Below are 24,290 nucleotides of genomic sequence, written 5' to 3' on the forward strand. Positions count from 1 at the left end.
CGGAGGAGAGACTTTACGCACCTGCCCAGCGCTCGATCTCCGATGGTCCGGGGGAGGGCGCGGCGCGTGACGGTGGGCGCGATCTAATCTAATCGCAGCTATGAATAGTTACGCGGGCTTGTTGTTCTTGCCTGCACGCGGTCACTGTGTCTCGTCATGGTCCTCGTAGTCGTGATGGGGTCCCCGTCTGGTACAGCCTCGTATATATATCCTCGCCGCCCTCCCCGCAGCTCGTCGATCTCCTCTCCCTCCACACATGTCCGGCGCAAGCACCCCCCTCGGCGGCAGGTCCGGCAGGTCCACTCCTCTTCACCTCCGCGACGTCGTGAGTACTCGCTCTCGGCGTGTAGAACATCGAACGTAACGGACGGTGTCCAAAGGTGCACGAGGTTGTGCGTCACTTCCGCAACGAAAAGGACTCGGAGGCCCATCGAGTGAGTCTCGTCCTCGTCCCTCTGCCAAGTTCTCTCTCCAACATAACCTTCCAGATCTTCCGCAACTCTGCGGGTCACAAGCCCAAGGTTGCCAACAATGTTCTCCTTCCCCAGACTGTGAACCCGGACGAGGAGACAGTTCCGGGTATTGACACCCTGGAAGCACCGGTGTCATCTATTGCTCCGACCGTGCCATGGCAAACGGGTTTTCGTATGCCTCCTCCCACGAGTGGGCCAACCTCGGCCAGGGTGCGCCAGAAGTAGGCCACATCCCCGACGCCCCTCCTCGCCTACCAGCATCCCTCTCCCGGAAGACTCGCTCGAGTATGCGCCCACGACCGGTGTCAAGGGTAGGTTTGATAGCAACACGGATTCTGTTGCTAGCATCTCACATGATCCCTCTAGCGCTGCGTGAGGCAGTGGCTGCGATGTACAACGCCGAATACCGTCAGGACAAGCTGAGCCAATACACGTTCGAAAACGTCTGCATCGTGCCTGGAGGCCGTTCCGGACTCTCTCGTGTCGCCGCGGTCGTCGGTGATGTCTACTGCGTCAGTCCTCCGCCCCGCCTCTCTGGATCGGACGCAGCGATACTGATCGACCAATCCAGTCGTACCAGGTCCCTGATTACACCGCGTATGACCAGGTTCTGAGCGCGTTCAGACGCCTCGTTCCCGTTCCGACCGCGTAAGTCACCCTGTTGGTATCTCAATCAGACGCTGCACGAGGCCGACTTCTTCACAGGCTTGACGCGGAAAACAAGTATCGTCTCGATGTCAATCAAATCAAGAAGGATATTCGCACCCAAGGACTGGAGGTTATTCTCGCGTCAACCCGCGCAATCCGACCGGTCAGGTCATCGAAGGGGAGGAACTCGAAGAGCTTGTCCACGTTTGCCGAGATGCTTCTGCCACTCTCATCATGGACGAAGTAAGCGACTTGAGACGTTTTGGTTTAATCCACGACTCATAACTCTCATCCGAAGTTCTACTCCTGGTATATGTACCCAGAGGACGAAGCAGAGCTCGGCAAGACGGTATCGTCCGCTCAATACGTCGACAACGTGAACAGTGATCCAGTCGTTATTGTGAACGGTCTCACGAAGGTAGAAACCTTTCCTTCCCCACCGAATCAAGGTTGATATCTTTCTCTACAGAACTGGCGTCTGCCTGGCTGGCGAGTGTGCTGGGTGTTGGGCCCCAAGAACCTGATAACTGCGCTCTCGCAGGCTGGTTCCTTCCTCGACGGTGGTGCCAACCACCCGTGAGTACTTTTCGCAGGCTTCTAACAACGAACTGTTGACTCATCACCATCTTCACAGGCTCCAGCTTGCCGCCATCCCCCTGTTGGACCTCGAGCGCATCCGCCTCGAGAAGCTCGCCCTCCAGAAACACTTCAAGGCGAAGCGCGACCACGTCCTCAAGCGCCTCGACGAGCTCGGCCTGCACGTCGCCGTCCCGCCGCAGGCGACGTTTTACATCTGGCTCAACCTCGAGCAGCTCCCGGCGCCGCTCAACAACGGCCTCACCTTCTTCGAGGAGCTTCTCAAGGAGAAGACGATCGTCATCCCCGGCATCTTCTTCGACATCAACCCGGCCCACCGCCGGAACCTCTTCCACTCGTCTTGCCACCACTTCGTCCGGCTCTCGTTCGGCCCGCCGCTCGCGGACCTGGACAAGGGCCTCGATGCGATCGGGCGCGTGCTCAAGAAGGCGCGGCGCGAGGGCGGCCATGCGTTCGGCCACAGCTACAAGAAGAGCATCGAAGGCGTGCACCAGCTCGACAAGCACGTCTGAGGTCCTGGAACCTCCGCGTCTTGGCTGCGGGTGGTAAGCGACGCGTCGCTTCCGACGCCCACAGGTGCAAACATGTCTTGGCATAGACGTAAAAGAGGAGAGGCAGGGAGGAATTAGACGTTCCCCGCGGGGCAGAATGCTTGGAGCGGGGGAGCACACGTCGCCGCTGTAGTCCTAGATGCATACCATGTTCACTATTTACGCGCAAACACGAGTTCTGCACGCATTCGATATCACGTACGAACACCTCCGTCAGGACACAAGTACACAAGACGTATCCGACGGAGATAGTGCGGATTCGGGAGATGAAACTACATGCGACTGCACACGGCATCAACCGTTCCCGGCCTCGAGAACACGCTCGGCAACTCCAGCTTCAGTTCAGGAAGACCTGCAGCCCGCGCGCCTTACACATTCGAACCAATCGCTTCCTGCCCTTCGTTCCGACTGCACCACCCTCGACCCTCACCAACCCAAGCTCCGGGCACCGCGTCCCGAGCACCGTCGCGAACACTTCGAGCGCCACGTCTGCCCCGCGCACCGTCACCTCGCGCAGGTGGGGCGCGGCGTCCAACACGGCCCGCACCGTCCTCGCCTCGCACGACCGCTCCCGCGCGAGCCACGCCCGGTCGCCCTCGAGCGCGAGCGCGAGGCGCGCGAGGCACGGGAACGCGAGCGCCGTGGCGCACCCCCGCGCTTCCGTCCAGAGGAAGGGCATGCACCGGAGCGCGAACGTCTCGGCGCCGTCGGGGTCGCCGTCCTCCGCGGCGCGCCCGCGGAGGCGGACGTCGCCGCGCTGGTCGGGGAGCGCCAGCGTCGCGTGCGTCAGCGTCTCTGCGGGCGTGCGCAGCGGGTGGAGCACGCGGGGAGGGTCGCCGGTGTGCGGCATGGACTGGGCGTCGAGGACGACGTCGGTGCGGGCGGTCGGGGGGAGGGAGAGGTATTGGAGGACGTGGGCCGCGGCGGCTGGACCGGCCGTATTGTAGTAGCCGGGCAAGGCCAGAGGTTTCGTGATCGCGTGTATCACCAGATGGCGCAGGTGGGGGAGGTCGATGGTGAAGTCGGGCGGGACGTCGTTGGGTGCGTGGTCGGCGTTGCGAGCGAAGAAGATGCAGAGCTCCAGAACCTCGAGGAGCGGGTTGCCTTGGAGGGCGAGGAGGAACGGGGAGCGCTCGGTCAGGGCGGTATCCCAGAGCTTTAGAACCCGGAGGTCACGGCAGGGGATGGATTTTATAGAGGGAAGGTCCTTGATTTGGAGTTTTGCAGTTTGGGTAGTTCATGTTCGAAATGAGGTACTTGGCCGACTCTAGTACTGGGCACGTTCGGACAAGCGATCCAGATGGAGCGCAAACGCGAGTACGCTGACTTCGGGAGCATGTAGAAGAGTAACCCCGTTGCGTAGGGATTCAAGAGAGCGCCTAGGTGGTGAATGCGACCGCTGTCGTTCAACGCTTTGATCGTAACAAGGAAGTAATTGGGCCGGGAAGGTTCAGGTTCAGCCGTTGTTGAGATGGCATGTGGGCTGTAGAGGTTTGTGGGGCTGAATGAATCTGTCGTGACATCAAGCGTCGTCGCTCTTATGGGCAGGCTTTCAAGTGCGACCACGAAGAGAGGGCGTTTGCCAGAACGTAGGCGAAATTCGTCGACCATTAGGCTATTGACGTGGGAGCCGGTGACACGGACATATGTCCAAAGGAAAGGGAAGGCGAGAGCAACTCTTCGCCAATAGCGAGAGACATGGGAGATGACAATATTTCCCGCCTTGCCACGTCGGCACAGGACCTAGTGCCTCGCATCTCTGCGGGAATCAACGTGATGAGTATCGGGACAAGTAAGTCGGACCATGTGCTCACAGTTGCTGCTTCCTCAATTGCTACCACCATCTCGCGATGGTCTTCTTCAAAGCACATAGCATCTCGAACGTGAGAGAATATTTCGAGAAGCACCTCATGAGAGATGTCGACCATGGCCATGAACCGGCCAAGTAGACAGAGGATGCTGAGTGAGCGGAGGATGGGTGGGGATCGTGGCGTCTTGTAGCTTTATCTGTGAGTGCGGTGTGAGAAGAACGGGGCGCTGAGGCAGAATGCCGTCAGCCGGACGATTGGGCCGGACTCCTGGATCGAGGATGGGGCTCGAGGTTCTCGGACCCATTCCGTGTCCCGTCCGATGCGCTTTCACTGGCGACCCCCTCAGTCGCGAATTCAACTGCTCTTCCCGGGTCCTTGTGTTCCCCATCTCTTGCTGTCCACACTCAGGGTGCTTGATGCAGGGAGGTGGGCGTCAGCGCTGTCGTACCAGACGCAAATTAGACCAGAAAATGTGTTGATAGAATCGGAGCTCCAATACCGTCCGAGTCGCCAAGCGATTGAGCTCGTTCAAAGCACGGTCGGGTTTGATTTCCATGATACAAACAGCACTAGTGACACAGGAGCACAGTCACTTCGCCAAATCATGCGCCTTCTGCCTTCAGGTCGCCCACAACCTTCAATAACGCGTCCCGCCTCATCGGGATCCACATCGCCTCCCCGCCCTGCGTCGTCGTCGACACCACCAGCCCATGGTCCCGGAACTCGCCCAGCAGCGCCCGCAGCGCCGTATCGTTCGTCGCGACGAAGTTGTCCCGCGCCGTCGCAAAGAGCCGGTCGTAGTCGTACGCGCCTTCTCCCGGCGTGGGGCCTTTGTCGCCGCCGCTGTCTCCGTCCGCCTTGTCCTTCCCGTCTGCGCCATGCGCATCCATCACTTCGAGTTGCTTGGACCCCAGGATGACGAAAAGCTTCTTTGCCTTCTGCGTGACGCTTGCGAGGACGTGTCGCGCCGCCGTCTCGGTGACGATCGCCGCTTGGGTGCCTCCAGGGGGGCCGACGACCGCGGAGGACGCGGTGGGAGCGCGTGCCCCGCGCAGAGCCGCGACGCCCGTGAGCGAGGTCGGGTCCGCGTACGCCAGCTCGAAGTCGTACGGGGCCAGGGTGGTGAGGTCGTGCCAGAGCCACGCAAACCCACGCTGGGGTACAACATCCGCCAAGGCAGGAGACGCGGGATCGAGGGGCTCCGACTTGCGCGCGAAGAGCTCGGAGAGGGACCACCGCTGCGACGCGGCGATGTGGTCGACGGAGGCGACGAGGTGGATGCGGAGGGCGAGTGCGAGGAGCGCGAGCGCGGCGCGGTTCTTCGCGTTCCGGAACGCGTTCCCTTCGATGTTGTGCACGACGAGGAAGAGCCGGGGCGCGTCTTGGGACGAGAAGAAGGCGAGGATGCGCTGGACGTGTGCGTCTTGCCCCGATGCGGAGCCACCCGAGGAGGAGGGCGCATCGAGCACGCCGGGGACGCGGTCGATCGAGTCGAGCAGGTCGCGGAAGGCGAAACTCGGCTGGAAGCCGTTCGCAACGACGACGTGCTCGCCCTTGCGCGCGAGGTGTTGGGCGAAGGCGTTGAGAAACTCACGCTTTGAGCCGTAGCCGTACATCATTAGGTTGAAGCCCTCTTCCAGCTCTGTTCGATAGCGCCTGAAGCTCGTCTTCCTCGTCGCAGGGTCTCTCCAAAGGACAAGGTCTTGCTCGCGAGTGTCCGTTTGGAGCCTCTTGACCACATCGGCGTATTCCTCGGGGGTGAGCGGAGGTACGAGCGCTGAAAAGACGTTGTTGGAGGTGCGAGATGGCTTGGAAGTGTGCTGAAAGTATGCGTCAAAGGAGGTGTAGGTTGAAAATCCTTGCGAAGGCCCGTCTTGCGCGAGGAAATCGTCGTCGTCGTTGTCGGAAAGATGGTGGCGGCTTGGAGTGGCCGGTTCGCTGGCCTGCCAATCCTCGAGCTCTTCGCCTTCGTCGTACATTGCTGGTAACGTCACGGAGGAGGAGGGGTGGAAGGGTAGGAAGAGGGTCGTCGAGCAACTCTCGCGAGCGGTGGATGTGAAAGAGATTGATTCCGAGCTTCTCGGAGTCGCGTCTCATGTTCTCAGCGTCGGCCCGCCAACCCGCTTCCGCCTTGCACCCCGACCGTGATGGTCGCTCCAGTTGCCTCTCCCACTGTGGTGCCTCGGAGTCCCCTCTTCCCCCGTCTCCTGCCCCTGCCCCCACACCCACACCCGATACCACCTGCACCGTCGTATCGCCGGCGCGAACGGCTCTCCAATTACCGGGACCTATGGCGCGAGATGGACGAGCTGAGCGAAGAGGAGCGGGTGATCGACGACCAGGTGTGTGCGCAGCCTTGTCCATCCAGTGGTAGGTGCTTACGTCGAGTCTGGCGTATCAGAACATCGACATACGGAATAGAGGATGGAACTTCCTTATCCCAATCGGTCGCACTTGGACGCAGCACGAGGAGAAGAACGATGTGAGTGGCGTGTGCATGTCGCTTGCGGAACCATGTCTCATTCTGCTGTGTTTCCCTCCGCAGGCTGACGACGCTTCGGAGGGTTCGGATGGGTCAGACCGGTCTGGAGAGGGTGGATCGCTTATGGAGGAAGAAGAAAACTCTCAGTCCTCGGAAGAGGAAGAGGAGGAAGACCTCGATGCGGATATGGAGGACCTCGACCGCACCGCGGATGCGTCTGGAGACATGAGCGAAGAGATGGGCAGCGAGGAAGAGGGCTCGGATGATGAGGATGCCGAGTCTGAACCATGACACCCGCAGGTCCTCCGTGCGTTGCTCCTCGTTTCATGCCGCTCTCTGTTGTACACTGATCGAGTCTTATTGTAATAATAAAACTGTGCATCCAAACTACTCGAGCGACGGGTCGAAAGGCGCGAACGCAGCCTTGAACGCCTGTACATCCTCCATGTCGTCCTCTTCCCGCTGCGTACAAGCTTTCCAGTCGAATCTGTCTCCCATCCCAAGCAGGCCGACCAACACTTGTCTGCGAAAGGAATGAGCGTCATTCATCGTCTAGACGGACAAGAACCTCACCTTCCGAACTGTATGCTGAACGGTCCCCGCTCCCGCATGAGGTGCACCAGCTTCCTCCCATCCGGCAAGTCGACTCGGAAGTATCCTCCACGCCCGCCGGCAGCCGCGTTCAGCGCCTCTTCCGCGTCCTCCTCGAATGCGACACCAGCCAAGGCAGCCTCGTCTCTGAACGCCTGCTCGACCTTGTCCTTGAGGTTGTTCGGTACGGGAACGACTTGAACGTGCGCGTGCCCGCCTTTTGCGCTCATGCGTCCAACCTCAAAGGACACCGCCACAGCCCCGTTCTTCGCGAACATCGCTCGCAGGGCTGACTTGTACTTCTCTGTTTCTGAGACGATCGGTTGGGAGAGGTCGGGAGGAATGGAGAGATAGGTTGGGTAGTGGGTGATGGGGACGATGAGAACATGGCCTCCGCCGGGGACTTTGGGCGTATTCGGGTGATCGGCACCCAGGTGAGTTGGGATGATTTGACCTTTTGGAAGGGTGACATAGCACTCAGTCCCGATGGAGACGATGAGGTGTTTCCTGGACAAGGGTAGCAGGGTTAGCGAGTGACGGTGTGCATGTCCAATGCAAGGACTGACGCGAGGTTGGGATTCGACAAACAGAACCAACACTCATCCGCTGTCGTATCAACCATCAGCAAAAATAATAGATTCCATGCAACGCATGGACTCACGGGCAATCTCTTTGGGTGGAGGTCGTCTCCCTTGTCGTCCGCCCATTTGCTTGGCGGCTGGGCAGTCTTCGATGTAGTGTAGCTCGCTCCCACACGCTCTGCAAACGTATCCTTCACGAGGTTTGCGACCGCCAGTGTCGCCTACCGCATTCTTTGTTGGGCAGTCACGGATAAAGTGCCCAGACTACGAACAAGTCAGTATAATTCCAAAGTCTGGTGAAGTGAACCCACCTCTTTGCATATCCTGCACACATAGCCTTCGTGGGGCTTCTCCCTATCAGGACAGTCCGTAATGAAGTGCTGTAGTTTATGATTAGTATGGGAACCCATGAGTATGGAACCAAAGGAGCTCTCGTACATCTGGAGATTCACAGATCTTGCATTTGTATCCTGTTGGAGGCATTCCAGGAGGACCGTCTACGCATCCAAGAAGCGGTAAGCACTCATGCGCCGCGACAGTCAAAAACACGCACCGATTTTGCTCCGCTTTCCGTCGCGCTGCACACCAAACTCCAGAGGACGCTTCGGCGGCCGGTTCGTGAATGGATTGAGCGTTGCGTTTGCGGGTTTGGGCTGAGACTCGCTTGTCGCCGAGAGCCTCGCAATGGAGAAGGCGTAGAACCACTACGCGTCGACGTTCACGCGCGTTGAACCGTTGGAATTCGGAGACCACACGCACCCTTGGTTTCTTCCCTGGACCCTGCTCCCCACCGAAAGCCCCGACGCTCACGAATCTACTGACGCGCCCGTTGTCCTCGTCCCACACATACGGCTCTCGCTCCCAGAACTTGGCCGGCTTCCCGCCACCTGCCGCGAAGTGGTAACGCGGTTTCGTTTTCCGGATGACGTCGGCGACGGGACGGACCCCAATTGCCGAGAGTTCTGGGGCCGGGAGGGGTGCAGCGGAGAAGCCGTCGATGCCGGCCGGCCAAGCGTTAGAGATGAGGATGTCGACGAGCTGAGAGGAAGCGGAAGATCCGGCGATGGCGGCGAGGGAGATGTAGTTCTTGTCAGCGGGCTTCGAGGAGGTCATGGTGTTCGCAAGGAGTTTCTCGACTGTTTGAGCGGTGAAATGGGGAGATGCAAAGCCCTGGACACGGAGTGGTCGGTATAGGGCATATTCGCCGGGTCCGCAAGGAACAGGGAAAGCTTACCGGAGCAGAGTCAGAAGAAGCGTACTCATTGGAGTTGTATGTTCCCGCGAGACACGCGATACGAATGCCTTGCGGGGTTGTCAACACCCCCGACTTGTCTAAGATGCATGGTCAGCACTGGGCAGCCTCTCTATGCGGCGTATAACGTACGAAGGAGGAAGACGTTCTTGCTGAGTGCGCCTCCCGTCTTCGCGAACTTCTCGATCACTGGTGCGGGGAGGGCATGCTCGCCTTGCATTATGTAGCATTCCACGGGAGCTGGAACATGGGTATTCACGCTAAGGACGCGTCATTGCATAAAGCCGTGAAGACATACCTTCTAACCTCCCATTCAGAAGCTGCATGATCTCATGGTCGTCCTCATATGCCTCCTCCGCACCTTTGGGCGGGCCGAAGAAATCTCCCAGGCAAAGTACGAAGTCGAACTTGCCGTGTTTTTTGTCAATGGACTCAATCTTGGCAAAGAGTTCGCGAATCGAACCGACAGCGGAGCCGACTGTCAAGCTTAGTGAACGTGAATATATGCACAGGAACAATACGTTCACGCGTACACTTTCGCGGTAGACATGTTGCCCTGCGTCACGGCAGTACTGAATGCCGTGCTTGGCTACGTTTTAACAGCGGGCAGTTGAGGTGGGATAAAAAGGCCTGAGGGTCGACGTGATCGCGAGACGGAGGTATCGCCTGCAGAAGGAAGACGGGGAAAAGGAAAGCGGGTGAGGACAGGGACAGGGGAAAATGCGGCGGCGATTGCTTTAGACGGAGAAACTAGTAAGTACTGGCAGTCGTTGTCTGGAGTCGTTGTGAACGGCGTTCTGGCAGTTGGTGTCAGCGTTCGCCTCGGCGCGTGGGCGGCTATGGCTCACTCGTCTGGTCGAGTTATTAGGCGCCTTGAAGTCCCAGGGCCCTCCTCCAGCGTCTCTCGGGCTGAACCTGGATCACTGCAGCCAAATTGAAGCTTTGCACTCTCAAGAATCGAAACCCGACGCTTCGAGGGGGCCCGAGAGGTTCTCGATCTTCGGCTCCCGGAATCCGGAGTGCGCACCGTGCGGACATCTTGGGCGTAGGTACCGGCGCAACGAGGTGCGGCGGAATCAATTATACAGCAGTAGGAGAGCAACCGAAAGCTGACAATACGCGCAGGGCAATGTCCTCACATGCGACATGCACACGCTCCAGCAGCACCACGACGGCGAGCACACGACCCGCCTGCCATGCGGTTGGGTGGCACCGACATGCCCCACCATGCAGTCCTCACGCTCGTTCCCGATGACCACCGAACGAACCGCAGTACAAGGTTGTAAACTTGTATGAGCTCTAGGTGGTGAGTAATAAGGATCCAATCAACATTCACCAAGACTTTGTTTTTAAAGGATGCGGCAACGCCGAAAACGTCCCAGGAGTATGGATCGATCCGCGTGTGGCCTTCGCGCGGGCGAGGGTGCCGCGTCTGCGGGAGAGTCACAGCAGGCTGAATGCCCTGCCACGAGAGGACTCAGGAGGATCCGACGAGCACGACCGCATAATGAAGAGCGGCTATCCCGGCCGTAACTGAAACTTGGCATAGTTGGTGCCTGTGCATGCACTTCAGTTGCTCCTGTCACACGTGTCCGGTATGATTCTCGGTTTTCTGGCTATGTTTCGAATCTAGTAACACTGGGACAGTCCTGGACACCGGTGGTGTTGTCGGTGACATGGTATGTGGTTGATCTGTTCCTGAAGAACATGACGGTACCTGGCTGGTCCCTGGTGTGCTCATCTTGAACCTTTCCTCATAGAAGATTGAAATCGTGAATTGTCGACGCAGTGAATGGCAGTCGTGTGGTACTCTTGCCGCACGGCCGCCGAGCACCAGGGGTTGGAAGATAGAAATACTAGCCAATATGTGCCCACGGTATTTATTACTCTGCCCGTTTAATCGCCCCCCCTCCTTGCCCTAACGTTCTCCTTTTAGACAACAAGGCCAAAGGGAGCGTAGAGGCCCCTAGAGGCCCTCGGAACCGGCGAATAAGACCAGTGATCCGGCAGGACACAGATCTCATTAATGAACGCGCCACTTTCTTTGATCCGCACTGTTTGCGATCGATCCAGACTTGCTAACAAGGTCAGTCTTCTCTGGAACGTCATGCATTCGCTGAGCTGCTGTGGAGACACAGAGCCTGCCTAGAGTATGTGCACCTACGTGAAGGTGCTGCCGCAGTGCCTGCGACTCAATGAGGAAGACGTCGCTTGCGGAGAAGGGCTTCGGGACGCATGGTCTGGATGGTGATGCCACTGTGCGCAGACGGCACATTCCTCCTGCCGGACCACGCCAGGGGCACACTTCAATTGCGTACAGGGCGTGTTCGCACGACCTGGCATGCCGCGATCTGCCGCGATGCGCTCAGGTAGCCATGTGGGTGGTGGGAGCCCGGAGATGTCGTCCTGTATTTGGGAGGAGTTGTTTGGACAGTGTATCTGGGCGCTGCCTCGTGGCGCGGGTCCTGGGCAGACCGGCGGCATCGACAGCGTCAGACAGGCATCCGTCGCGTCCCGCCTGGCCGACAGGCACAGCGAAGACGAGGCCAGGGCAGCGAGCGCGAGTGGTTACTGTTCGCGGCACAAAGAGATGGCCCAAAGCGTGGAGCCCGCTCAGCGCTGTCCCACGCAGCCGAGAGACGCCTGGAGCGACGGTTCGTCTTTGTTCTCCATCGAGCGAGGACGGGCTCCGAAGAATGTCCCGCCCCTGCCTGTGCGCGCGGTCCCTCGCGTCCGCCTTCTGTGCTACGCAGAGGCACCGTTACCGTCGCTTAAAAGCCTCCTGCCCGCCTCCTCCTCCCCAGGCTCTCCCGTCCTCGCCCTCCTAGACTTCGGACTCTGCTTCGGCTTCTGCATCTTGCCTCCCAAGCCCCTTAGAGCATCATGGTCGCCATCCAGTCCCTTGTCGTCTCCCTCCTCCTGGCCGCGTCGACGTCCGCGTTGCCCACTCCAGCAGCCAACACCCACGGCATCTTCCGCTACAGCTGGAAAACCGAACTCTGCAACTTGTCTCCGCGCCTGCAGAAGATCCTCTGCCCTCGCGAGAATGCTACCACGGTCACCACGCCCATCGGTGTCGCCCACGGCGCGGCTGATACCGGCGCGACGCGGTTCGCAGTCAAGTACGCCGCTGCCCCCCGGTGGCTGCCACCAGTACCGGCCACGGCCTGGGAGCTCCCGTGAGTGTCCATGCGATCGGATCTGGGTGCGAGCTAACGCGATTCTGCAGGAACAACTCCACCGATGTTACCGCCCTCCCGGTCCCGTGCGCCCAGTTGGACGACAACCTGAACTCACTCGGCACTGAGGACTGTCTTCAATGATTCTCTACGTGCCCTCCTCGGTTACGAGGGGGAGCAACGTTCCGACGTTCATGTGGTAGGTCCCTCACATCTTGGCAGACATTTCATTCCAGCTGACAAAGATTGGCAGGATCCACGGTGGTTCTTTCACCTCCGGCTCGGCCACCGCCGCCGGACTCGATGGCTCCAACCTCGCCGCTGCGACCAACTCCATCGTCGCCGTCATCCAGTATCGTCTTGGTGCTCTCGGCTTCCTGGACCCCAGCGGTGGTCACAACTTCGGTGTTATGGACGTCATTGCCGCCATGGGCTTCCTTCAGGCGGTTGTCCCCAGCTTTGGTGGGGACGGTTCGATCACCATCGCTGGCCAGAGTTCTGGCGCAAACATGGTCCGCGCCCTCCTTGCGATCCCCGCCGCATCGTCGCTCTTCCAGTCTGCCATCCTGCACTCTGACCCCATGGTATGCTCCGCTGTACCCACAATGCACACACAAGCGAGCTGACACTCAACTACAGGACTACGGCTTCCTTTCGACCAGTGTGCATGACCAGATTCTGAGTACCTTCACCGGCGACGCCAGCTGTGATGCTTCAGACGTCGCTTGCTTCAAGACCATGTCCTTGGACGACATCATGTCCGCGCAGAGCAACTTCCAAATCGCCGTCTGGAACAACAACATCCCCGCCGCCGCCGGCCAGTTCGAGCCCATCCGTCCCGTTCTCGACGGCGAGATGATCCCCAACCCGCTCGACCTCACTGCGTCCTTCCCGTCGCAATCGAAGCCGATCATCGTCTCCACAGTTCGCAACGAGGCCGGCAGCACCATCTACCAGAACTTCCTCGACCCGATCAGCACCGCGACCTACGAGAGCGTGGTCTCGTTCACGTTTGACGAGCCTCGCACATCCCGCATCCTGGCCACCGCCGTCTACGCCGCGTCTCCCGATGTGAACGGCGTCGACGTCGACCAGCGCCCGATCCTTGAGGAGCTGGGCACGGACCAGATCTGGCGCTGCGCCTCGTGGACCTTCGCGCGCAATTGGGTCGGCGCAGGCGGCAAGGCGTTCGTCGGCGAGTACAAGGTCGGCGCGACGTACCCCGGCAACGATGCCGTGCCGTTCTGCACCGCGGGCGGCTCCGTCTGCCACCAGGACGACATCGAGATCATCGTGCGTCGTCCGCTTTAATGCTCGTGCACGCGCATTGTACTTACTTTGGACGCGGCTTTGCAGTTCGGCACGGTCCCGAGCCCGACCACCGCCCAGACGGCGCTGACCAAGGAGATGCAGGCGCGCTACGCCAACTTCATGCGCACCGGCTCGCCCAACGCGGACGGCTTCGCCGCGTGGAGCGTCGCGGGCACGGACAACGTGAACGCGATCAACCTCGGTGCCCCTGGCCTTGCCACCGTCGGCGCGTGCAACACCAGCTACTGGGGCAACTTCGTCCAGTACGACTACCAGGTCTTCGACCTCTGAAGATCTAAAGCCCCATCCGCACTATCTCCACTCCCCTCAGGTCGCGGTCCCGCGACTCGGCACACACCTACTTCGACTTTCATGATCCGACAATAACATCACAAAACCCCACGACACGGCTCCTCCACAGGGTTCTTGGTTTTTACGACCTGCGATGACGGTCCCTACACTACCTTCACCCCCGCCCTTTCTAATCCTTAATGCTGAACAGAGACATCATTCTGACGCTCTACTTAGCTCTATGACCTGGTTCTCGGCCCCTCTGTGTATCCATAATGCTCTCCGCGGTGCGCCCTACCGGGCTCCGTACGACTCGTCTCGATGTAGCATCAGACCACGTTTCCTGACCTCTGCCCACCCACGATTGGTTGGCGCTGTAGCCCTTGTCGACCCCAATATACGCCATGTTGTTGTGCTCGCAACTTGTTGTCCCTGTGCGCTCATGCCAGGCGCCGTGTGCCTGCCTTGTCTGATGCACCGAAAGTATACTTTGTACTGGTGTGTCGCACGGGGCCTCCAGGTCGTTCAGCCGCACCAGCAACCAATACTTCCGGTTGCAAGTCGACCGGCCGCCTGCCTGGGTCCCCGGCGGACTTCGTGGTATATCGGGCCCAACAAACCTTCTGCACAGGTTCCCTACTCTGCTTCTGGCGTAGTTCTGGCAACCGGCGACATTAAAAACGCCACCAACACCGGCCGGGGAAGGTGGAACTGCCTCGCACAAACACAATAGCGAAAGAGAGGTCCAAATGTTCCTGTGCGCCTCGTGCTATTCATACTCTCCCCGCGACGAACTCCAGTAAATGTACGATAATGAGCCATAGGAATAAGGAAAAAAAACGCGAAGGGATCACAATCTGGCGGCCCCATGCCCCAGTGTCTCCTCGAGCTCGGTGAAGATGTCGAAATTCCGCTCGAGCACAATATCGCTCGTCGCCTGCACCGACGCCCGTCAGCCCCGCAACCCTCCCCCAAAACAACAGACCCGGGACTCACCACCACGGCGGACGGCCTGATCCTGCACCGGTGCCGCCTCCCGCGCGGGCCCCCGCGCGCCTCGTCGCCCTCGTACGCGAGCACGCTCCAGCCGTCCCGGTCCGCGTCCGCGTCGGGCACGGGGCGCGGGTTGACGACCATGCGGCCGAACGCGCCGCGCGCGAGCGCGCGCACCTGCTCGCGCTGCGGCGCGCGGCTCGCGGGCCCGGCGAGGAGCCCGGCGAGCGTGCGGAGGAGGTAGAACTGCGGGGCGAAGAGCGCGATGCGGTGCGCGGCGGCGTCGGCGAGCACGCGCTCGGGGTGCGCGAAGCGCGCGGCGACGACCTCGGCGCCGCCGTCGGGCGTGGGGAGGCGGTCGTGCCGGTCGCCGGTGGTGGGGGAGGAGGAGCTGGAAGCGGGAGAGGCGTCGAGGAGGAAGGCGACGTAGAAGTGGGCGTGGAAGCGTCTGCGTGAGGAGGGTCAGGGCTCCTGACGGTTGGAGGGGGAGAACAAGGTGGCTTGAGGAAGGGGCGTTCCAGGAGGCTGCGCGAGGCACCGCCGGCCAAAGGGGGGACAAGGGCGGGGGCGAGCGGGGGCACTCACCTGGGACTCATCATCGGAGGCGTGATCCACTGCGTGAATGGCAGGAGGGCTTCGACGTTCGGCCGCAGCGCGTGCTGCGCGAGGAAGTCGGTGAACATGCGGCGCTGCGCGTGGATGTCCTCGCGCGCGGCGTCGAGCTCCGCGTCGGACGGCATGCGCCCTGACGGCGGCGGGTGGGCGAGCAGCAGCCCGGTCTCCTCGAAGAGCTCGCGGATGGCGGTGAGAGCCAGGCCGCCCTCGCCATCCTGCTTCTCGTCCCAGTTGCCGCCCGGGAAGACCTGTCGAGGCCGCACAAGCGTGATCAGCGCACTGCCGGCTGTGCCCCTCGCTTTTCCCCAAACGAATCCGAAGACGGCGGGGACGTACGTGGGCGTTCGCGAAGTTCGACGCGTTCGGGTTCCGCTGGACCATCAACACCTCGTTGCGCGCATTAACGACAATGACCGCTGCAGACGGCCGGGGCGGCACCGAGGGCCGCGGGGGGTTCGCGGAGGTAGGTGCGGAGCTCGAGGACATCGTGCGGGCTGGATGGAGTAGAGTGATAGATGGGCTTCGCGCGGGGGGTGCCAGCGCAGGCAGCGCGCGAGTCGGAGTCAATGTTTTCGTCAACCCGGCCAGGAGTCGGCCGCGCGCATGCCGGAGGCCGCGGAGGGCGATCATGGACGTCTTGGGCAAACACGCGGGACGATGGCTGTGCACTCTGCCCCCGCATCAAGTACTACTCACGAGTGGAACATGCCGGGCCCGACATCCCTCCTGGTCGACTCTGAGAATCTTGTTCTATTCCCGTGGTATGAATTACACAGACTCCAACCCCCGGATTCCTCGAACACAATGTAACATCCGATAGCAGTATACAATGTAGAGATGACGATAGGTGCGGCTTGAGAGCTAAGACGGCGGCAGTGTCTTGACAATGTGCTTCCATTGCTGGTGAACGGGCAAAAAAATGAGCAAGGCAAAAGATCATCGCAGACCCATATGTCAGCCTCACACACCGAATGATTCGCCTCACGAAGATCGTTTGTGGTATTTGCGATGTGAACCAGGTATCGGCAGACCTTCGAAAGCTCTCTATCAGCCATGGCTGCCGGGGTATGAGCGTTTTTGAAGGCGGATATCTTCAATCCCTCTTTAGGATTCAACGCAAAGTTTCTGCCCTGAAAATAACTATGAGAACACCCGCCATCCAAAGCTAGCAACGGAGTGCTTACCAAGTCATCTACATGGACCGTGTTCTTCGCGGATCTGGCACTTGCACTTGAGTATAGATATAAAAGAGGATGCGGATTCCACTTACAGCTGAGGGAAATGGTTCCAAATGATCTGGAGCGCTTTCACTGAGTGCTTGTACGGCTTGCCGTCTCTTACTGTGAAGACCGTAAACATGCACGTCTTGTCGAGTACTGGATGATCGGGGTTAGCCTTTGGATCGACATATGGACAAGTCGGTCATACCGAATGAGATCTGAAATTGTCGATGTCAGTCGTAACAAGACATGGACCGATTGCGGGAACACATACTCGATAGTTGTGAACACCTCCAAGCATACCAAGTTCTACAAGCTTCGTCTCAAGCCATATCCAACTTGTTTGCGACCTTCAACATCACGGTTAGTTACAAGGAACAGCCTCGAACATAAGGACTCACCAGATACAGATGTCGTAGTAGGGGTATATTGCCTCAAGGAATTCATGTAGTCCCGGACGAGCGCATTCCTGTGGAGGGAGTGCGCCCGAGGTTAGAGGCTTGGTATCCAAAATCGCTATCGAGGAGGTTCTGTCAGATCGTTGCATGTATACGCGAAGACAAACCTAACTGTAGTCAATATCTAGGACAAGCAACCGCTTTCCTTCACGGAGGGGGTTGATGATATTGATGTTGAGCTTCTTCGTGTGCTCTCGGATCTTCCTTTGGTTCCGCTGATCGTTGATGTATGCCGCGGCGGCGGCAGGGTCGGCGCTGAAGTCGACGTCCAGGTCATTGATGACGTCGGGCATAAACTCAAGCTCTGGAACACATTCAGCTGGTCGCCCACATGCTCCGACGCATCTGGTACTTGCCGTGCGGCTCCTTGAGCTCGTGTCCCTGTGGGGTCCCAACGAGCGTGAACTTCTTCCCGTTGACAAGCTTCATGTCGGCGCTGTAGACAACTTGCTCAACGTCGCGCTCCTGGACACGAAGGTTCCGAGGTCATCTCGACACCTACACGCGCGCACTGTCGTTCGGGAGCTTGCCTTTGACAAGCCCGAGTATCTTCTGCCGCTCAGGCGGCACGTTGGTGAGACTCATCAGCGCCGCCTTCAGGTCAAACACCCTGTCGTTGTCAAACGACACTGACTTATCAGCACCCGGTCGCTTACGCGTCTGTAAAAGGCGCGGGCGTACGTACATGTCGGACTCGGCGACGTCCAAGGTGAAGGACTGGCCGCTCCAGCTGAACTGCAGATGGACCCATTTTTCTTCTTGTTCTGTGGGCACACTGTCCACCTAGGAAAGTCAGTGTGAGACAAGTGTCACAAGATGGTTCCGGAATCCGAACGACTACCTGTGCTGTGACTACGGTCGAGGGTCCATCTACGGCCACCAGCGATACGTCACCCGAGGACATAATACTACTGGTAGTAGTCTCGTTCGACGGATGTGATCGTCTACAACGGAGGTGTATGCAGGGTTGCGGGGTGGCACACTTTCGGCGGTGGTGGTGAGGTTCAAGAGGAGTGGCAGTGGTCCCACCGGCACTGCCGGCGGTTCGAATCCCGCGGCGGCACCTCGGTTTATGAATACATGTGCGTCTATGTATCATTTCGCGAAACACCGTCAGGGCAGAATTCCACAAACTACTATTGCCGGTAGAGGGCGACACTCAATGAGAACTCCTCAATCGGCGAGTCACAGGCGATAATGCTGGCCTAACGTATGATACAGGGAAGACTGATTGTACATGATATAGCATCTGGCGCACTCATCCACAAAACTCAAGATTCGCTACACTATCCGTCACAAGGTTCAACGCAGCCAGAGTCGAGGGCGCTACAAAAAACGAAGCTGAGTAATGATGGTACTGCGAGTGTACGAGGTACTCACTGGAGCTGGCCACGCGGGACTGCCCTGGCGTGAGTTTTGGGGGCGTCAGGATGTAGGTGGTTTCATGGAATTCCCATCCAGCCGGGACAGCAACTACTAGTTAACTATGGTCGGTTGTAGGTAACTTTAGGAAGTGGGTGGCAAACGCACCATTTACAACCTGCTCCGCCGTAAAACCCAGGTAAACCTGTGCGCGTTGCAGTTGAATGGAGGTGTATGCTCTCGCGAGAAGCGCAAATGTCCGCTGCCTGAAAGCCTCTGTAACAGGAGTTAGTGACAGGTGGACGCAAAGAAAACCGCCACGGACCTAGAAAGGCTGATGTCATTCCGGCCAGTATCTGTCCAAGCACCTCGCTTGGAAAGGCTGGTGGCTGCAAGCTTTGGTGGAACGCCTCCGCTCGTGGGTAGATCAACTCATACTTCCGCTCCGACACGGATGCAAGCAGGCTGAACAGGTTCTGTACCAGTGGCAAATTCTTGAGATTCTCAGGAAGCCTCGTCAGGGCAAAACGCGCGAGAGACCTGCGACGGGCGGAGCAAGGATGAGATGGTCTGCGGTGGCGGAGCGATTGGAGAAGCACGCACAGCTCGTCCAGAATCATGTATCCTAGCACCAGCGGCGCGACGACAAAGACACGCGTTTCATGCTTGTCGTGTTCGGCCTGCGCGCGGGCGCGTTCGGCGCCGGTGAGATCGTGCACGATGCTCATACCGCGAGAATGGACGTACACTGAGATCACCACGTTCCGCCACCTCGACCAGCTCCTTGACGCTCCCTGACCGCGCGAGTTCTGCTATACTGGGAAAGAGCAGCTCGTATGAAGTCTGTTGCACCGGTTGAGGCGCGGGCGCGGGCGTGGCCTGCTGTACAGGGATTTCTGGTGGTGCGGCCACTGGAGGCAGAGGCTCGGTGGGGGCCTCTGCAATCTGGGGCGGTAGGGAGGCGCGGGCTGCATCCTGGACCTCAGTTGCGCTAGAAGGAGGGGGAGTCGGCGGACCAGTCATCGTGATGTTTATCAAAACTCGAGATGAGCACACGGGACAAGGAGCAGGGATAGAGATTGCTGGGAGAGGCGAGGACAGGCGTACGCGTTTCTGACGCCCACTTTACATCGTGCGTGCGATATAGCAGGCGCCTAGATGTACGCCGTCCGCGGTGAGGCGAAGCGAAGCAACGACCTCTCCCCACATCACCAGCACCTTCATAATCACACGACCACCATGGACGAGTTCAGCGACTTTAAGGAGGAGGATATTGAGAGCATTCTCTGGATTGGACGGGAAGTGTCTGGTGAGGCTCATTTCATGCGAGCGCGGTCAGCATCTCATCTCGATCGCTGTCAGTGTACAAGATTCCACCTTTGAAAGCAAACGAAGGCCACCGTGCCCAAGAGTGGGGAGATCTGGGCCAGCCTCTTTGGAAGGGCAGAATTCGCATTATCGAGCGATCCAGCGGAGTTGCACTGCAGTTTGAGGACGTGAATACAGGTGCGCCCCTCTTCGTGAAGTTCTCGAGGCGTGCGCTCATGTTGCGACTTCTTAGGCGAACGTATGTTGCAACCTCAATGCGTCACATTTCAAACTGATGGCATGGCTTGTCCCAGTGTTTGCGAAGGCCGACTACGATCCTGCTAAACCGGGTGTAGAAGCGGTTCTCGACTCGTCTAGGTACTTCGTCATCCGTGTAGAGGACAACGGTCGGAAAGCGTACATTGGTATGGGCTTCCTGGAACGAACAGACAGTTTCGACTTCAGTATGTTACAAACCCCATTGCCGTCCGAACCAGCGAACTTACCACCGACACCCCTCCAGATGTTGCTCTGCAAGACTACACCAAGTGAGTGTCCGTGGTTCACGTTTCGTGTGATGCCATATTAAATACGCATCAAGGCGATGGAAAGCAAGCAAGAATCCGGCTGCTGCTGCAAACGAGCCCTCGCCTCATATCCCTGCTGGACCCAAAAAAGATTATACCCTCAAGGAAGGCCAGACGTTCTCCATCTCGATCCCGGGCAAGGCCAGCAAGCCTATCTCAAACAGCAGCTCTGGAATGAACTTACTGGGTGGGAGCTCTGGCTCTGGAGCAGCGGCATTCCTGCACTGCTCCCTCCTCCTCCAGTGCCAGGCGGTGACAGTGGATGGCTTTCGTCACATCATGCGTTGTATCAGCAGGGTCTTGTAGTTTTGACGCACCTCTCTTGAGCCATTAGCCGCTGACTTCGAACATTCTCTTAGACCGCGTCGATGATGTCTTCCTGTACGGGTTTTCAGTACTCCGTAATCTATATTCCATCGCTTCCCAGTACACGCGTCCTTTGATCCACGTATTCTAGCTTCATCTCCGGAGGAACACGAGGCTCAATTAGTGTAGCCATCATCTCCAATGTGGCTCTCCCTGCAGTAAATGCCCCGCAGAATGGACAAGACCATGTTCTTCGGAGCGGGGTTGTTGGCGGGGTCGAACACATGGTCATGCACGCTCGGTGGCTCTTGTGTGGAATCGCGGAGATACATTCGGTGTCCCGCTCGAAGGGCATGGGATCACGACATGTACGTGCGAATGCTGTCCCGCCAAGCGTTCCCTAGCGTTCCGCTCCGGGGACAGTTACGAGCGGGAGAAATCAGCGGGCTGTCGTCATCAATGGATGACGGTCCGTAAGCCAGACCGCTCTTACTAGACCCGTAAATGCAATTCCGGAGCTTTAAGCGAGGCTAAGCGACGAGAGGGATCTCTGGCGTCAAGCCAGCGTCAACGGAATGCCTCCACCGCGCGGAGACCTTAGCCAGACCCCATGGAGGTCCGTTGAGGCCCAGTCGTCGATTTGTCAGCGCCAATAATGGTCCACATCACTACCTCCCGTCCAAAATAGGCCTTCAGGAGACCTCTACAGCTTTTCGGGAGGCTTGTTTGCTCTGTGAGGGGGTGCCGACCCTCCACAGACTTTTGGGCGCTTGTTATTCCAGCGCCACACTGAGATCCTCGGGTATCACTTTCTCGTCGGCATCTCGGCGGAACTGCCCTTTTGAGCGGTCTAGAAAACTACGGAGCGTCCGTAGTTCCGTATTTCCTTACGGAAAATCACCCAATAATCCCTTGTTCCGCCCCTCTGTGCCCCGGATCATTCTTTGAACCGGTTCCGGGGGCATTGCAGCCCAGATCCGCAAGGTTCCTGGCATCACGGGACCACCGCGTCGCCTGTTCTGGGCAGCCTGGTTGCTCTTGGTTTGCTCCTTGGGCGACTTGCTGTGGTTCGTACCGCCGGTCTAGTGTTCTCTCTGCGAGAATTGTTCTGATTGTCGCCCGTTTACAGGTCAGCAGTGTCTCGGATGCATAACCCGCATTTTCACTTCCCTTTCGCCATCCGCCAGGTGCCACCGCATCCGCAAAGCGGGCGAAGTCGTTCCGCAATGCATGACCCACCTTGAATCTGTTTGACGTCGAACAGCCTCGCAATCCCCCCGGTTCTGTTGAAAACACACAGCAACATATGTGAACATGCAATCTGATCCTGCCGTGAAAGTCGCCATCCGAGCTTGACCCGACATCGACGTCAAAGATGGCCGAGGGGACGTCGTCCAAGTTACGTCCTTAGCCCGCACCTCGTGCCAGAGGCGCCGTGTCGGCTGAACCTCCCATCCCATGACCCGCCCTCATGCGCGTCGCGCTCGCCGACCGTCCTCTCCCGACGTCTTTCCGTTTCGCCCTTTCGGATGTTCGCCGGATATTCCAGGGAGTTGGCACTCGCTGCCATGCTCGACTCGGGGGACGGGTCTGACGTTCTCCCCCGTCTTCCCATAAGGCCCCACCATATATAACTCGACGAGGTGGAGTGCCGGAGAAGCCAGGCCACAGATCCTCCTCGGCATACCACAGCGAAGATGTTCAAGTTCGCGTCGCTCCTCGCCTTCCTTTCCGTTCTCCCATCTATCTCGTACGCCCAATCTCAAGTGTACGGCCAATGCGGTGGTATTCAGTGGGGTGAGTCTCGCGTGGCTCTCCGGACCAACGCTGTATTGCTGACAAGCGACGCACAGGTGGTCCCACGACGTGTGTGTCTGGCTCCGTCTGCACCTATGTCAATGACTACTATTCGCAATGTCTGTAAGTGGAAACCCACCTTGCCTGGACTACACGGAAATAAACTTCCAACACTCCAACAGCCCTGGTTCTGCGACCAGCTCCACGAGCACACGCAGCACCACCTCCTCCACGAGCACTCGCACCACCACCAGCACCACCACGACTGGCACCGGGCCTACCTCCACTCCTGCTGCTGGCAACCCTTTCGTTGGCTACGATGTACGTTGTCGAATTCTGTGGTTCTCCGAGTATCAATGCTAACACACAGTTCTACAGGTGTTCCTCAACCCGTACTACGCAGCTGAGGTTAAGGCTGCTGCCGCGGCGATGACTGACTCCTCTCTCGCTGCCAAGGCTGCTAGTGTAGCCAACATCCCCTCTTTCTTCTGGCTTGACACCGTGTCCAAGGTCCCTACTCTCGGCACCTTCCTCTCAAACGCCACCGCTCTCCAAACGAGCTCCGGAAAGAAGCAGATCGTCCCCATCGTGGTCTACGACCTCCCCGACCGCGACTGCGCAGCGAAGGCGTCCAACGGCGAGTTCTCGATCGCCAACGGAGGCCAAGCCAATTACTACAACTACATCGACCAGATCGTCGCGCAAATCAAGCAGTACCCCAACGTGCGCGTCGTCGCGGTCATCGAGCCTGACTCGCTCGCGAACCTTGTCACGAACCTGAACGTGGCCAAGTGCGCGAACGCGCAGACGACGTACAAGACTTGCGTCACCTATGCGCTCCAGCAGCTCGCGTCCGTCGGCGTGTACATGTACATGGATGCCGGTCACGCCGGCTGGCTCGGCTGGCCCGCCAACATCCAGCCCGCGGCATCGCTCTTCGCAAGCATGTACAAGAGCGCGAACTCGTCGCCCTTCGTCCGCGGCCTCGCCACCAGTGCGTATCCCCCACTCCCTTCCCTACCCGCCCTTTCTTCATTCAACTGACCGCGTCCGTCCGGACAGACGTCGCGAACTACAACGCGCTCTCCGCCGCGTCCCCCGACCCGATCACCCAGGGTAACTCGAACTACGACGAGCTGCACTACATCCAGGCGCTCGGTCCGATGCTCGCCTCCGCCGGGTTCCCCGCGCAGTTCGTCGTCGACCAGGGTCGCTCCGGCCAGCAGAACCTCCGGAACCAGTGGGGCGACTGGTGCAACATCAAGGGCGCCGGGTTCGGCACGCGCCCGACGACGAGCACGCCCTCGAGCCTGATCGACGCCATCGTCTGGGTCAAGCCTGGCGGGGAGTCCGACGGCACCAGCAACTCGTCCTCGCCCCGGTTCGACTCGACGTGCTCGCTCTCGGACGCGACGCAGCCGGCGCCCGAGGCGGGGACATGGTTCCAGACGTACTTCGAGACGTTGGTCTCGAAGGCGAACCCTTCGCTGTAAAGGAGTCTACATCCGGATTTTCTCGGGTCGTTAGTGTGTATCTACCCGTTTTGTCGCGCCGCTATTGTGTATGATCAGGATTTCTTTCCCCCCTCGTTCTGGATGTGCGGGCGTGCGACGCCGGCGGCACAAGTTTGTGGCACGAACGACTATCACTTTGCTGGTGTCGTTTCATCTGCGTAAGTTCGAGAGTACCCTCCCCCTGCACCGCCGCCTCCACATAATCATGGGTGGCACGTCAAGCCTGGCGCGTCGTTCGAGGGTGAGTGGGATGAGGTAACAGATCGGTAAGGGCCGTCAGGGTAGTATACGACATTACTGGAGCCCGCAGCGTGCGTATCATACACGAGAAGTCATCCAGAAGAGTATAAGGTACGATGGATA

At 59.0% G+C, this 24,290-nt stretch overlaps 10 protein-coding genes across 10 annotated transcripts; 5 read left to right on the forward strand and 5 right to left on the reverse strand.

Moving 5' to 3' along the window:
• Positions 1-256: 256 nt before the first annotated feature.
• BXZ73DRAFT_86090 (aminotransferase) lies at positions 257-2,230 on the forward strand (the record flags this gene model as incomplete). Its single annotated transcript, XM_048024073.1, has 11 exons — positions 257-325; positions 381-434; positions 489-604; positions 732-784; positions 840-985; positions 1,045-1,121; positions 1,179-1,251; positions 1,290-1,364; positions 1,420-1,539; positions 1,591-1,697; positions 1,756-2,230. The coding sequence occupies 11 exons, from the start codon at positions 257-259 to the stop codon at positions 2,228-2,230; spliced, it is 1,365 nt and encodes a 454-aa protein (XP_047883553.1).
• Positions 2,231-2,606: 376 nt separating this feature from the next.
• On the reverse strand, positions 2,607-3,607 carry BXZ73DRAFT_95352 (uncharacterized protein; the record flags this gene model as incomplete). The annotated part of the gene is made up of 2 exons (XM_048026753.1): positions 2,607-3,476; positions 3,551-3,607. 2 exons carry the CDS (start codon positions 3,605-3,607, stop codon positions 2,607-2,609), a joined length of 927 nt encoding a protein of 308 aa, XP_047883554.1.
• A 1,075-nt stretch (positions 3,608-4,682) lies between these two features.
• BXZ73DRAFT_95353 (origin recognition complex subunit 2) lies at positions 4,683-6,059 on the reverse strand (the record flags this gene model as incomplete). Its single annotated transcript, XM_048026754.1, has 1 exon — positions 4,683-6,059. The coding sequence occupies one exon, from the start codon at positions 6,057-6,059 to the stop codon at positions 4,683-4,685; it is 1,377 nt and encodes a 458-aa protein (XP_047883555.1).
• Positions 6,060-6,380: 321 nt separating this feature from the next.
• BXZ73DRAFT_95354 (uncharacterized protein) lies at positions 6,381-6,853 on the forward strand (the record flags this gene model as incomplete). The annotated part of the gene is made up of 3 exons (XM_048026755.1): positions 6,381-6,422; positions 6,482-6,562; positions 6,626-6,853. The coding sequence occupies 3 exons, from the start codon at positions 6,381-6,383 to the stop codon at positions 6,851-6,853; spliced, it is 351 nt and encodes a 116-aa protein (XP_047883556.1).
• A 96-nt stretch (positions 6,854-6,949) lies between these two features.
• BXZ73DRAFT_95355 (nuclear protein) lies at positions 6,950-9,536 on the reverse strand (the record flags this gene model as incomplete). The annotated part of the gene is made up of 12 exons (XM_048026756.1): positions 6,950-7,085; positions 7,136-7,660; positions 7,720-7,759; positions 7,815-7,998; positions 8,046-8,114; positions 8,173-8,231; positions 8,288-8,438; positions 8,494-8,904; positions 8,969-9,066; positions 9,119-9,226; positions 9,285-9,472; positions 9,520-9,536. 12 exons carry the CDS (start codon positions 9,534-9,536, stop codon positions 6,950-6,952), a joined length of 1,986 nt encoding a protein of 661 aa, XP_047883557.1.
• A 2,333-nt stretch (positions 9,537-11,869) lies between these two features.
• On the forward strand, positions 11,870-13,767 carry BXZ73DRAFT_86093 (alpha/beta-hydrolase; the record flags this gene model as incomplete). Its single annotated transcript, XM_048024074.1, has 7 exons — positions 11,870-11,919; positions 11,971-12,165; positions 12,216-12,298; positions 12,338-12,347; positions 12,419-12,749; positions 12,805-13,458; positions 13,522-13,767. 7 exons carry the CDS (start codon positions 11,870-11,872, stop codon positions 13,765-13,767), a joined length of 1,569 nt encoding a protein of 522 aa, XP_047883558.1.
• Positions 13,768-14,617: 850 nt separating this feature from the next.
• Positions 14,618-15,861, reverse strand: BXZ73DRAFT_95357 (uncharacterized protein; the record flags this gene model as incomplete). The annotated part of the gene is made up of 4 exons (XM_048026757.1): positions 14,618-14,704; positions 14,764-15,208; positions 15,346-15,623; positions 15,712-15,861. The coding sequence occupies 4 exons, from the start codon at positions 15,859-15,861 to the stop codon at positions 14,618-14,620; spliced, it is 960 nt and encodes a 319-aa protein (XP_047883559.1).
• A 375-nt stretch (positions 15,862-16,236) lies between these two features.
• Positions 16,237-18,759, reverse strand: BXZ73DRAFT_86094 (HAD IIID h; the record flags this gene model as incomplete). Its single annotated transcript, XM_048024075.1, has 10 exons — positions 16,237-16,275; positions 16,344-16,515; positions 16,646-16,751; positions 16,866-16,945; positions 16,997-17,111; positions 17,166-17,357; positions 17,410-17,489; positions 17,556-17,663; positions 17,739-17,817; positions 18,741-18,759. 10 exons carry the CDS (start codon positions 18,757-18,759, stop codon positions 16,237-16,239), a joined length of 990 nt encoding a protein of 329 aa, XP_047883560.1.
• Positions 18,760-19,681: 922 nt separating this feature from the next.
• BXZ73DRAFT_808 (adaptin ear-binding coat-associated protein 1) lies at positions 19,682-20,532 on the forward strand (the record flags this gene model as incomplete). Its single annotated transcript, XM_048023345.1, has 5 exons — positions 19,682-19,724; positions 19,778-19,921; positions 20,038-20,187; positions 20,247-20,271; positions 20,325-20,532. Coding segments are annotated over 5 exons (570 nt in total), but the record flags the coding sequence as incomplete, so codon positions are not given.
• Positions 20,533-22,313: 1,781 nt separating this feature from the next.
• On the forward strand, positions 22,314-23,906 carry BXZ73DRAFT_37859 (cellobiohydrolaseII; the record flags this gene model as incomplete). Its single annotated transcript, XM_048018091.1, has 5 exons — positions 22,314-22,413; positions 22,470-22,536; positions 22,596-22,734; positions 22,792-23,407; positions 23,476-23,906. 5 exons carry the CDS (start codon positions 22,314-22,316, stop codon positions 23,904-23,906), a joined length of 1,353 nt encoding a protein of 450 aa, XP_047883562.1.
• Positions 23,907-24,290: the final 384 nt, after the last annotated feature.

The sequence above is a fragment of the Epithele typhae genome (assembly GCF_022376455.1).
Source record: "Epithele typhae strain CBS 203.58 chromosome Unknown BXZ73scaffold_1, whole genome shotgun sequence".
NCBI lineage: Eukaryota > Fungi > Basidiomycota > Agaricomycetes > Polyporales > Epitheliaceae > Epithele > Epithele typhae.